The sequence below is a fragment of the Odontomachus brunneus genome, unplaced genomic scaffold (genome assembly GCF_010583005.1).
Source record: "Odontomachus brunneus isolate Ranch 3 - 2012 unplaced genomic scaffold, Obru_v1 Obru_scaffold_045, whole genome shotgun sequence".
Lineage (NCBI taxonomy): Eukaryota > Metazoa > Arthropoda > Insecta > Hymenoptera > Formicidae > Odontomachus > Odontomachus brunneus.
In genome coordinates this window covers 575699-586406 of record NW_022639495.1, presented here as the reverse complement: position 1 = coordinate 586406, position 10708 = coordinate 575699, and the positions used below count along the sequence as shown (strand labels likewise).

At 43.7% G+C, this 10708-nt stretch overlaps 2 protein-coding genes across 11 annotated transcripts in view; one reads left to right on the top strand and one right to left on the bottom strand.

The window, feature by feature from the left end:
• LOC116844708 (alkaline phosphatase-like) overlaps positions 1-10702 on the top strand; it is a 204733-nt gene extending 194031 nt beyond the window's left edge. For all 10 annotated transcript variants that reach the window (XM_032816604.1, XM_032816600.1, XM_032816605.1 and 7 more), the window contains one exon: positions 7957-10702. In XM_032816604.1, the coding sequence (XP_032672495.1) occupies positions 7957-8397 (441 nt within the window). In that variant the 3' untranslated portion in view covers positions 8398-10702. The remainder of the gene's footprint in view (positions 1-7956) is intronic.
• The window catches only part of LOC116844709 (caspase-1-like), a 135697-nt gene that overhangs the window by 97659 nt on the left and 27330 nt on the right, over positions 1-10708 (bottom strand). The gene's annotated exons all lie outside the window — the stretch shown is intronic.

Genomic DNA, 10708 nt, shown 5'->3' with positions numbered 1-10708 from the left:
CCCCCCCCCCCCCCTCCTTCATCCCTCACCTTGTGCAGTTCGTGCACCGTGAGAGCTCGTTATCGCGTATCCTCGCGATATTAAAAATCCGGCTCGACGGGACTACGAGGTAACAATTCGCGCGCGACCCCTTCTCGATCTACGCGAGAGCGTATCGAGAAAATTCGTTGCCACGGTTGCGAAGGTGTCATCTGGCGGTGGCTGTCCGTGCATGATTATTCAATTTCTCGAGAAATCGACTGAACCGCCGACGAGTGAATCGTCAACGAGCGAACGCGGGGCGAAGGTGGTCGGCGAAGAAACTGATTAAAAGCTGGATGGCCGTTCGGACGATAAATCACGCCGGGCCGGCGCTCACCCTCGCTCACCGACGATCGTTATGAGATGCAAGAGCAGAGCGAGATACCCCGGTACTTCAGGCAGAATTGCCGAGGCGACAGCCGTGACGGGGCGTCGCGAAGCTGCTCCGACGCTGCTTCACGCCGGGCGTTATTGCGGCGAGCGTTCGAGTGAAACAGAAGAGTTATGTGTGCGTGTGTGCCTGTACGCATCCTTCAAATATTATTATTCCGATATCATTAAATATACGCATTCTCCCTGAATTACATTGTTCCATATTTAGTATCTTGCTATTTTCTCGAGTGATATCGCGGAAATAATTTCACACGGGGGAGGAGCAAAGAATAGAAGTAACTGCGAAAGCAAATATTTGTGTGTCGGGGCGCTGTGAAAGAAACAACTCATATTTTTATTTGAGAAATTTCTGCCGCAATTTCTTTTTCACAAATTGTTGGTCGAGCGAAGCATTCGTTAAAAATAATATTGATAAATACAAGGCGTCTTTCTTTCTTTTTCTCTCTCTCTTTCTCTTTCTACTTAAATTAAATTGACAACCTCGGAGGAAATTTTCCATTTCTCGCGTTTTCCTTTTCTTTTCTTGCGAAAAGCCTGCTCAAAAAATGTTTGACAGAAGCTTACGAGTTCCCGAGTTACGGCGAATGTTTTTAAACGCAAGTTAAAGTCTTGGTGAGCGGTGTTGCGCGTTACAATGCGTCTCCGTGTGCTGATTTAAGAGGTTTACGAGCCGTATGTCCGCGGGATGGTTTTACACGTCGTTCGAGCTATTCGGAAAATGAATTTCACTAGGAAACATCTCGCTCCGCTATTATATCTGTTAGAATGCGCGTAATGTTACAGTGGATGCGTAGTTCCGCGGTGGAGATGCTTGAGATACTGCGACAGAATACCGTATAAGCCTTCGCGTCTCGCGTGGTTGCCGCATCGCCCGCACCGAACTACCGTGTAAACGTAAATTCGCATAAATCGATACTGCGAGCGCGCGCGCGCGCGAAACAAGAAGCGGCCGTATTTTACGCGGGGAGATTGCTCTCGTTTTACGGGAATGTGATTTACGCAGTGAGTGTCAGGTATGCATTAAACGCGCAAATCTGGATCTACAGACCCGGTATTAGCTGCGAATCTCATGAGCGTAATACAAACGCGGTAAACGCCGCGTACACGCCGGCTCCGCTGCTGAAGTAAACAGTGACCTAATTTCCGATCGGAGTTGTTTAGCTCGAGAGAACGTACACGAAATGACTCGGAGTTACTGACCGCCTTTGTGTAATGTTTACACGTGGCCGCGCAAATTTCTATCTGAAATGGTGACCGCGCAACAATACACGAATACATGTTGTAATTCATGGAGTTATTTACGAAAGTGTAATGCAACATTCTTTAACTAAAACTCGGAGATCTGTAGAAATTTCGTTTTGAGAGAGCGAAAACGGTCAGAAAATCATCACGCGACCTAATTTCTATCTAGATCCTAGCGATCCTAATTTGACAGACGGCCGGTATATTTGTCGATGTACAGAGAGTTGCTTCGTGCGAGATTCGCAGCCAATTTTGCGCAAATCTGAATTTTGCACGCCACGATATCCCATGTGCACGAGTTAATGCCATCAGAGCGCTTCGCGCGCACATCCTCGTTGCTGTGCAAGTAATTTCAGATATACGTGTTTACTCGTTAAAAATGTTCCGCAAAAAAATCCCGGCGTATGCCAATATTGGGCACATCATTCGATTCGAATTTTCTTTGATTAAAATAATAGGCAAATCAATAATCAAAATTAATTAATTTTCATAAATAATCATCATAAATAATCACGAATAATTTCATGAGTCGGTAAAAATTATTTATAATTTTATATATTGATTAATTAAAATTTTACTTATTGATTTGTCAGTTATTTAGTTAAAAAAGTTTCTCATTTATTAAATACTCAGTATTGAATACATACTGAGCTCAGTGTTGGCTATTAATCGATAAAAATTTGCTTCGACAAAAGTAGTCGGTAATTTAATAATCAAAATTGATCGTCCTATATAAAATTACAAGTGATTTCATTGATTAATGATTAATTATCAATTAATGTACAATAAATCACATCAACGTTTGATAGTAATTAATTTCATCAGTCGATGAAGTTACTTGCGATTTTGCATATGACGATTGATGAATTGTGGTTACTGATTTGGTGACTTGCCGATTATTTCAGTCGAGGGAAAATTTTATCGATTAACGCCCAACGTTGGCGTATACCGACCTTCGCGTCTCATATGTGTGCGCGCATAGGAGACGCCGCGGGTACAATAAAAACGCAGACGAAGCGCGTTATTGCCTCGGTGATTTGTGTCCGCGATTATACACGTTGGGAGTTAATGCCACGGATATCCAGGACGAATTAAACACCGCGCTTTGCTGATATCGAGCTATTTCAGTAGACGTCGGGTCTTTCCTGCGTGCAATACGGCGTATACTGAAGCTACGCGCGAATTAACGGGAGTCCTTCAGCTTCGATAATTCGCCTGCTTGCATCGCACCCCCTTTTTTCTCCCTGCTGTCGCCGGCGTTATATCGGTGTATTATACGCACTCGTGCATATTCGAAACGCAAAGTAGCACAAATTTGTTCCGCTCCGCGTGGCTCCGACTTCACGATTTGCGCAGCCTCACCCCGCATGAAATATCTGCCTACTCCCTCTCGTCGTTCTCTTTCGCGGATGTCTTAAAACAACCCCCCTCTCGTGTTCAGCGGCGTAGCTGGAGTTTTTTGCTTCGCGTAGTGGCAGCTAGCGAGAGCTCTCCTTCATTTTTATGAACATCTTAAAGAAGAGAAGGCAGTTCTGTGAGTTGCGAAATAGAAATGTCAGGTCGTGAGACAAGCGAACAGCTTTTTCAGAAAATTACGAAAAATTCGGGTAATTCGTACAGCGTGATTTCAGCAATATTTCATTGGTATTCAAGATACGGGCGCAACGCAAAGCAACTAAATGGTTCATTCACGAACGTAATTAAAGGTCTAATTTCACGGATCATGAATCGAATGAATAGTATTTTTCGGACAGTTTTACGTGATGCACTTTACGTTGCAGTAACCGCAGATAAACGTGCGGATTAAAATAAGCGAATGCGGCGAATCTAATCCGACGCGGCTCCAAAGTTTCTCCCGATATATCGCTATCGTCGTTATCGCTTTTATATCCGACGTTGTTTATCTCGATAAGCTCAGGGTGTGTTTTGGCGGCTCCGTTCCGTGGCTCTCGTATCCCGGAATAAAGCACGCGAACGTACGAAGAATGCAACTCGCTCTCGCGCTGTATCTCGGGTTGCTCCCTTACATTACCCAATAGGAATACCGGTCTCGGGGCGTACAGATGGTGGATAACGTTAACCTCTTACGATACTTAACGCTCTCCCTACGGACCATAATTCCTTAAGACGCCATTTCCCAGTTACGTCCTGTTCCGACTAAGCCCGCCCGGCTAGAGGACGTTGCCTTACGCAATCATCGCCGCTGGTAGAATTTCTCTCGGGAGAAGATACGTGGACGTTGGCAGGATTTGGGGAGAAGGTGGACAGGCAGGGGAAGTGCACTAACGCCAGCAGCAAAAGCGAGAAAGAGAGAGAGTGAAAGGATACTTTTCTCAGGAAAGAGGTTTTTTATATGCTTATTTTGAGCAAACACGACTATTCGTCGCGTTTTAGTATTATTGCCTCACATTCCACCGCCGAGAAGACTCTCAAGAAGATTTCGTATAACTTAAAATTTAATTTCTTTTCTTTAATTTAATTTCTTTTTTAGCTCGAAGAAAAAATGAATCGAAGGAACGAACATTTCATGTATTTTTTTTACATTTGTTAATCATGATGAAATGTACACGCGCGAGATTGATGTAGCTTTTCGAATGAATATTTTATTTGTTTCTGATCTCAGGTAAATTTCAGCATCAGAGGATGCTTACTCTTTAAATTTCGATTCAGAATATATTCATAGATTGAAACAACATTCAATGCTTTTCAAATAACATATCTTTGCGTTTTGCGCATGAACAAAAATTATCATGTGTGCATCAGACACGACGGAAGGGTGAAATTATTCGCGATGCATCGCGGATTGATCTCGCTTCGACTGGTTGCGATTCGCTCAACATCGAACTCGACGAAAGTTTCGCGCGCATATCTCCAAGTACTAGTTCGAGAAGAAAAATTAGAAGGGGAAAAAGTAGAAGAAAAAAAGAAAAAGAGATAAAACGCGGGCAGCTCCGTGCAGCCATCGTCGCCACTCCAGCCGCACTCCCCGCGCTCGTTGTCTCCTCGCAGACATGCACCCTCGTTCCACCCTCATTGCGCAAAACCACTTCTTGCCGGGTCGACCGCACCACTTCGGGACGCATCGTGGCCTTTCATCTGATCGTCGAGGCGAGATCGCGGCAAAGGGTTTTCACGACGAGAAGGAAATATTGCGAGAGAATTCCCCTTACGTCGCGGCAGCGCGCCTCATTTGAGCTGCAGCCGGAGGGCGGAATAAAATGCAGGGAAGAAACTCGCAGTGGCGTAGTTAGAACTTTCGGCGATGCTTTCGAACCGTGACTGCTATAATTTCGTCCCCTATTAATCCTGAAACGAGCCGCTTCTGGTAAAAGTGATAGTAATTCAATTTTAGAGCAGTATGAAGCGCGAAGGAGTGAGCGCGGATGACGTTTAGCGCTGATTTCTTGAGCTTATTTTATTTCATTTTTTTTTCAAGTACAGGAAATGCAATAAATCTGGTTGGGGAAGTAAAATGCAAAAGTAAATTGACTCGTTTTGCGTCGATATTAAAAAACAATTTTTTTCGGAATGACAATTACTATTTTTTTTAAAACAGATTATTTGTATGTTGTATATTATTTGTGTTGCGTCGCGTATTATAAAAGCCAGTCGTTTTGTAGTAAAAAGAATAAGCTTTTATTCCGTTTTATAGATAGTTTTCATAGATAGTGCAATTGTTTTATTAACGAGCAAGTTTTTTCCTGCAAAGATATTTAATTAAAAAGTCAACTACGTCCAAAATATGAATCCCCGTTGCAATTTTCTATATAACCTAGGACAACAGAGTATATTTTTTACAGGATTTAAAATACAACTAATACGAACAATTTTTTTCATATTTCTTACGCGAGTTGAGACGTATTCATAAAAAGACCATATATATATTGCGTACGTTTCCGGAAAGATATAAGCGTATTTTTCCTAAGGAAATGAGCACTTTTATACGCGCGAGCCGTCGGTACGCGTTGTGTATGTGCGTGTATACGTTTCTGTGACAATTCGATGTTAGCCGCTGTAAAGATAACTTGTTCCATTTACATGTAAAGCGCCCTGAAAAGTTATATCCGCCGTTTCATTACCGCTATGTTTTATATATGTGCAGTCGTAGTTATAAAAGCAGTCTCGATTCATTAAAAAATAATGCTCCACTACCCAGAGCAATCTACGCAGCAGTATTCTCGGACGAGACGGAACGATCTTTAACACCTCTTCGACATTTAAGACGGAATTTTTCGCCGATCACCGCGTCCCATTGTTCACGTCCGAATGTAGTTAGAATCTCTAACGAACGCTCTATCGATAACTGCATTGGGATAAGAATCCTGAAACTTATCTCTTAAATGTCAATGGATATTCCAGACGACTTTCCGTCTATCTTACATCTGTATCAATAGTTGTTCTTTGAAAGCAAAGTGAGCATTAGTTGATTAAAATTTCCTTCCACTAAAATAATCAGCTATTAATCAATTGTCATATATGTAATCATAAATAATTTTATCGCGACTGATGAAATTAATTATTATAGGATAAACTCGGATAAAATGGCCATACTTTTTTAAAATGCAAAAGAAAAATGCATTTCTTATTGTTATTTCTTAATAGCGTTTGGCACATTACTTCACTGAAGCCTATACATAATACCATCAGAGTTAAAAGGAAAATACTTCAGTGAAATTATTTATTACAAAAATATCAAAACATAAGCATTGGCCATCTTACCTAAATGTTTAAGACAAGATGGCCATAAGGAATAGATGACCTATATATATTTTATGTTCAAGATTCTGTATCTATTATTTTATAAAATAATGAAAAAAATATAATTTGACATATTCATTTTAGTATAGGATATTTAATACATATTATTTGTGGAAAATATAATATACATATAAGATAGAAACCTCTATTACAAAATTTAAGTTTTAAATCCAATTTTTTATCAAAACATATTGCACATAAGATTTAATTACTGTAATATTGAAAATAATTTTTGAAAAATAACGACTTTTGTTTTATAAATATTAGAGTGATAGTGGGTCATTTTACCCAAAATGAAAGCTAGAGTGAAAGACGGTTACAATAGCACTTATAAACAAATAGTGAAAATGAAAATAAAAATGCATATTATATTACAATTTATATATCTACTTTATCTAACATTGATTGCGATAGCTTAACTGTAATTTATTCGACGTTACAGCAAGTTTTAGTGGAAATTTTACAGGTAATCGAAAATAAAAATATAGTATAATATTTATAATCTTGCTATTTCAAAAAATATACGCATATACACTACGATAAATATCGATTATCTTTGTGACTGATTACACAAACGCAACGTTTTGCAATTATTAGAGAAATTACAGCCTATGGCTATCTTTCCGGTATGACAATCATATCCGAGTTTACCCTATTCAATGTACACATCTCGATATTTGATTAATCTTTAGTCGATAATATTGTTTGTGACTATATACATGACAATATTTGGGTTAATTTTGTCTACTAATTTGCTGATTATTTCAATCGATGAAAATTTTAATCAATCATCAGTGCCCAACGCTATTTGAAGCTTGCCTCAAGTGAGACACTCTAATTTGAATTTCGAAATGCGAGTTTTCCAGCTGAATCGTATCTCGCAAATGTAATATCGCATACATTGTATGATTTAAATGAAAAGCTCACGTTTAACTGCAAACTCAAGTCTGAGTCACATGAGACAAATTTCAAATATTAATACGACTATTAATACGAACCTTAATTATCTTAATCCCCACGTGAAAAAATGAAATGTAATCCATCCCACGGTTATACCACTCATGAGGAATACTCATTTTCGCAGTGAACTTTGCTCAGAGCACACATCATTTACATCAGGAAAACGTCACTTTCCTCTCTTCTTTTCGTCAACCTTCTCATTGAGAGAGGACGTTAAATTGAAAACTTGCCTTTCTCTTCCGCTTAATAAATAACCATCAGCGTTATTAACTCGCCTTCATATCTCACCACTTAACATTAACCAGCCACTACTATCGATTTCCATTTATATTACATACGTATCCCCGACTAGACTTCGTCGAGAGCCACGGAGACAAGGATTTGCCACGCGATCATCCCGATTCGACCTGTGGTCTGTTCCTCGCAGCTAAACTAGCTTGCACTCGGCTGGCACTCTTTCTCTCTATTGTATACCAAGTCAAAGATCACACACACCTGTTTTCTTACGAGTCCCGAAAGTGTGCGCTTGTTCAGCTGCAAAGCACAGACCTCTGATCGCACCTCACGACTGTATAATTACAGACGGCGGGGGTGCCGAGGGCGTGGGCGACGCACGGCGGCGAGGACGTACCGGTGTTCGCGATGGGGCCCCTCGCGAGCACCCTGTTCTCCGGCAGCGTCGACCAGAGCTACATCCCGCACGCGATCGCCTACGCCTCCTGCCTGGCCCATCACGCCAGCCGTTGCTCCCGGGATCCCACGAACAACGCCAACGCCAGCGACACAATGAACGCCGTGCCGATAAGCTGTCCCTCGGCGGAGCCCAACAGTGCGGCGATATCCAGCGACGTGATGAACGACCAGGCGCGAAATCCATCCACGAAATCCGCCGCCAGCCCGCGCCGTTCATCGGCTGGTCCATCGTCGTCGTTGCTGCTGCTGCTGCTGCTGCCGCCGTTGCTACTCATGATGTTACCCCGCGCGCCCCCGATCCCTCGGTGTCCCCTCGAAAGGACGAGTTAATGCGGCCCCCTCTTTCGCGTACGAGGTGGAGGGCTCAACCCCCCGTGACGTCGGTGGTACATGACACAGTGGAGGAAGCCGGTCGAAATGGCCGCGGTGCTGGCGACCGTGTAATAAAGGTCGACGCGGTGACCGCAGTGTAAATTTGACGGGACGACCTCGTGAGTGGTCGTCCCGAACGAGCAGTGATCGTTGTGCGTCTCCCGTTGACCCGGCTAAATGGGTCGTTTGCGCAGCGACGTAGGTCGCCACGGGGATGTCGCCGAGAAGAGTGTCTGTCTGTGTGCGTGAAGAACGCGACGTAGTGTGGTAGCCTTCGGGAGAGGCGTCGGCCGCGAGAGAAAAAGAGAGTCGCGAGGGTGATCTAACGGATTCTCCGCGATGAGTTCTTCTCGAAGAGGAGAGGCGTATTTGCATTCCTCGTGAGAACCGACGGCCGACAAATGACGACGGATCGGGTGTTCGTGGACGAGCACCTGTGACGAAAAGAAAACCGAGTGCGCTCACGCGGCGTATCCTTAATCCTCTCATGCATCCTCCCGCTCTGATATCAGGACGATCGATCGATTCTACTTTCCGCCTCGCGTAATAATTTTGTATAATTGATACAAGTTCTTGTTTGAGGTTCGCCTGAAGGTTCTGCGAACTTTGCAGAGAGTTGGATTGCAGACGGAATCTCTCTCGTTATTTCATAACTTTCGCGGAAGGAGATCGTAGAATTTCGTTATATATTCTCGCTCTCGGTTATCGACGCGCTTCGCTTTAAACATTCGCGTTTAATATTGATTATTTAGCGCGAACTTGCTTTTAACAGCGAGCGCTCCTTCATTACTCTCCCACGCGTTTTTCTCGCCGATTGAGACGCGTGATCCTTGCATGAGAGGATTAATTATTCGAGTTATTATCTCGTGCCTCTCCAATCGACTCTGCAAAATATTTCGGGAGCGCCGCTGCTTCTTTCACCGCACAGTGCGAACTTGTTTAATCTCTACGGAATCCAGAATTTCCCGGTGAGAATTGAGATTTCGTTAGAGCGCAAATCTAGCGGTCGAAATTTATGTTCTCTCGAAAAGCTATCGCGAGGATTCTGAGAGTTGTGTTACGTTTGTCGTCAGAGTATAAGTACGAGACGTAAAGAATTCTTCTACTGGAGAGTCTTTTTGGAAAAACCAAGTTTTTTGAGAGAAGCAACTTCGGATTCGCTCGGAAAGTCTGAAAAGAGCGACGACGGTCCCGATACATTCCGTGCACTGCGAATATCCTTTCGCTTATCTCCCAAGTGGTGAGTTGAGTAATTCTCGAGAGTATGTTTCCGCGGGAAACTTCCCGCTACGTGGTGCGGCACGTTACAACGAACCGAGTGATAACACGGCCTCTTACCGATCCCGGTGAACGAGCAAATAGGCCGTAATGCATGAAATAACTCCCGACCCGCGGGAGAGTTCCGAGCATAAACGTAACATGTAAATACATTAAGGACAAAGAGCGGACGGTGTATAAATTGCACGAGACACGTGTCCTCACATCGAATGTAAATTGCAGGTAGGCAACTTAATCACCGAATTTCGCGATAGACCTCACCGCGGAGTGCACGTTGATACCGCCGTTCTGTTCACGCCTAATTGAATTTTGCACTTTGCGTGCGCGTCGTTTGTCGCGAATCACAAGTCTACGCTCACGACGCACGCGTAATCGTTCCCGACAGCTTTCAGTTCGCTTCACGCACGAGTGGTCGAGAGGAAGAGCGACGTGAGTTGACGTTTCACATCTCGAATGTAGCACGCGTGATCTCACGCTCGATCTATGTCATTCTCTCTCTCTCTCTCTTTCTCTCTTACTTGAAGGCTCTTGTGCCGCGAATTGGTTTTCGCGAGAGCCGATTGTCGTCATGACGAGACTCGGGGCGGCGATTAGCCGCGCGACTGACGGCGACAATTAAAGCAAGTCATCACTAATTTCGCAGATTAGCCCGGCGTGGTCGGCGAGGGCTCGTAATTGAATAATCCGTCGCTCGTGTTTTGAAATTCATACGTAATGTATAGGGAGATCACGCCACGCGCGAGAATTGGGAACCACCTGACGGGGCTCATGTATTTGCGACGGGTGTCGAGGGAATCGCAGCGCTGTGGCGTACCGAGAGAGTCCCCTCGGCACTCAATCCTTCAGAATCCGTTCTCGCGCGAAGGACACGTCCGAGGAAGCCTGCCGAGTTTCCATTTCCGTTTTCGACACGGCCGTGCGAATTTTGTGGGACATTCCGCGACCGCTCGCCTCTCTCTCTCTCTCTCTCTCTCTCTCTCTCTCTCTCTCT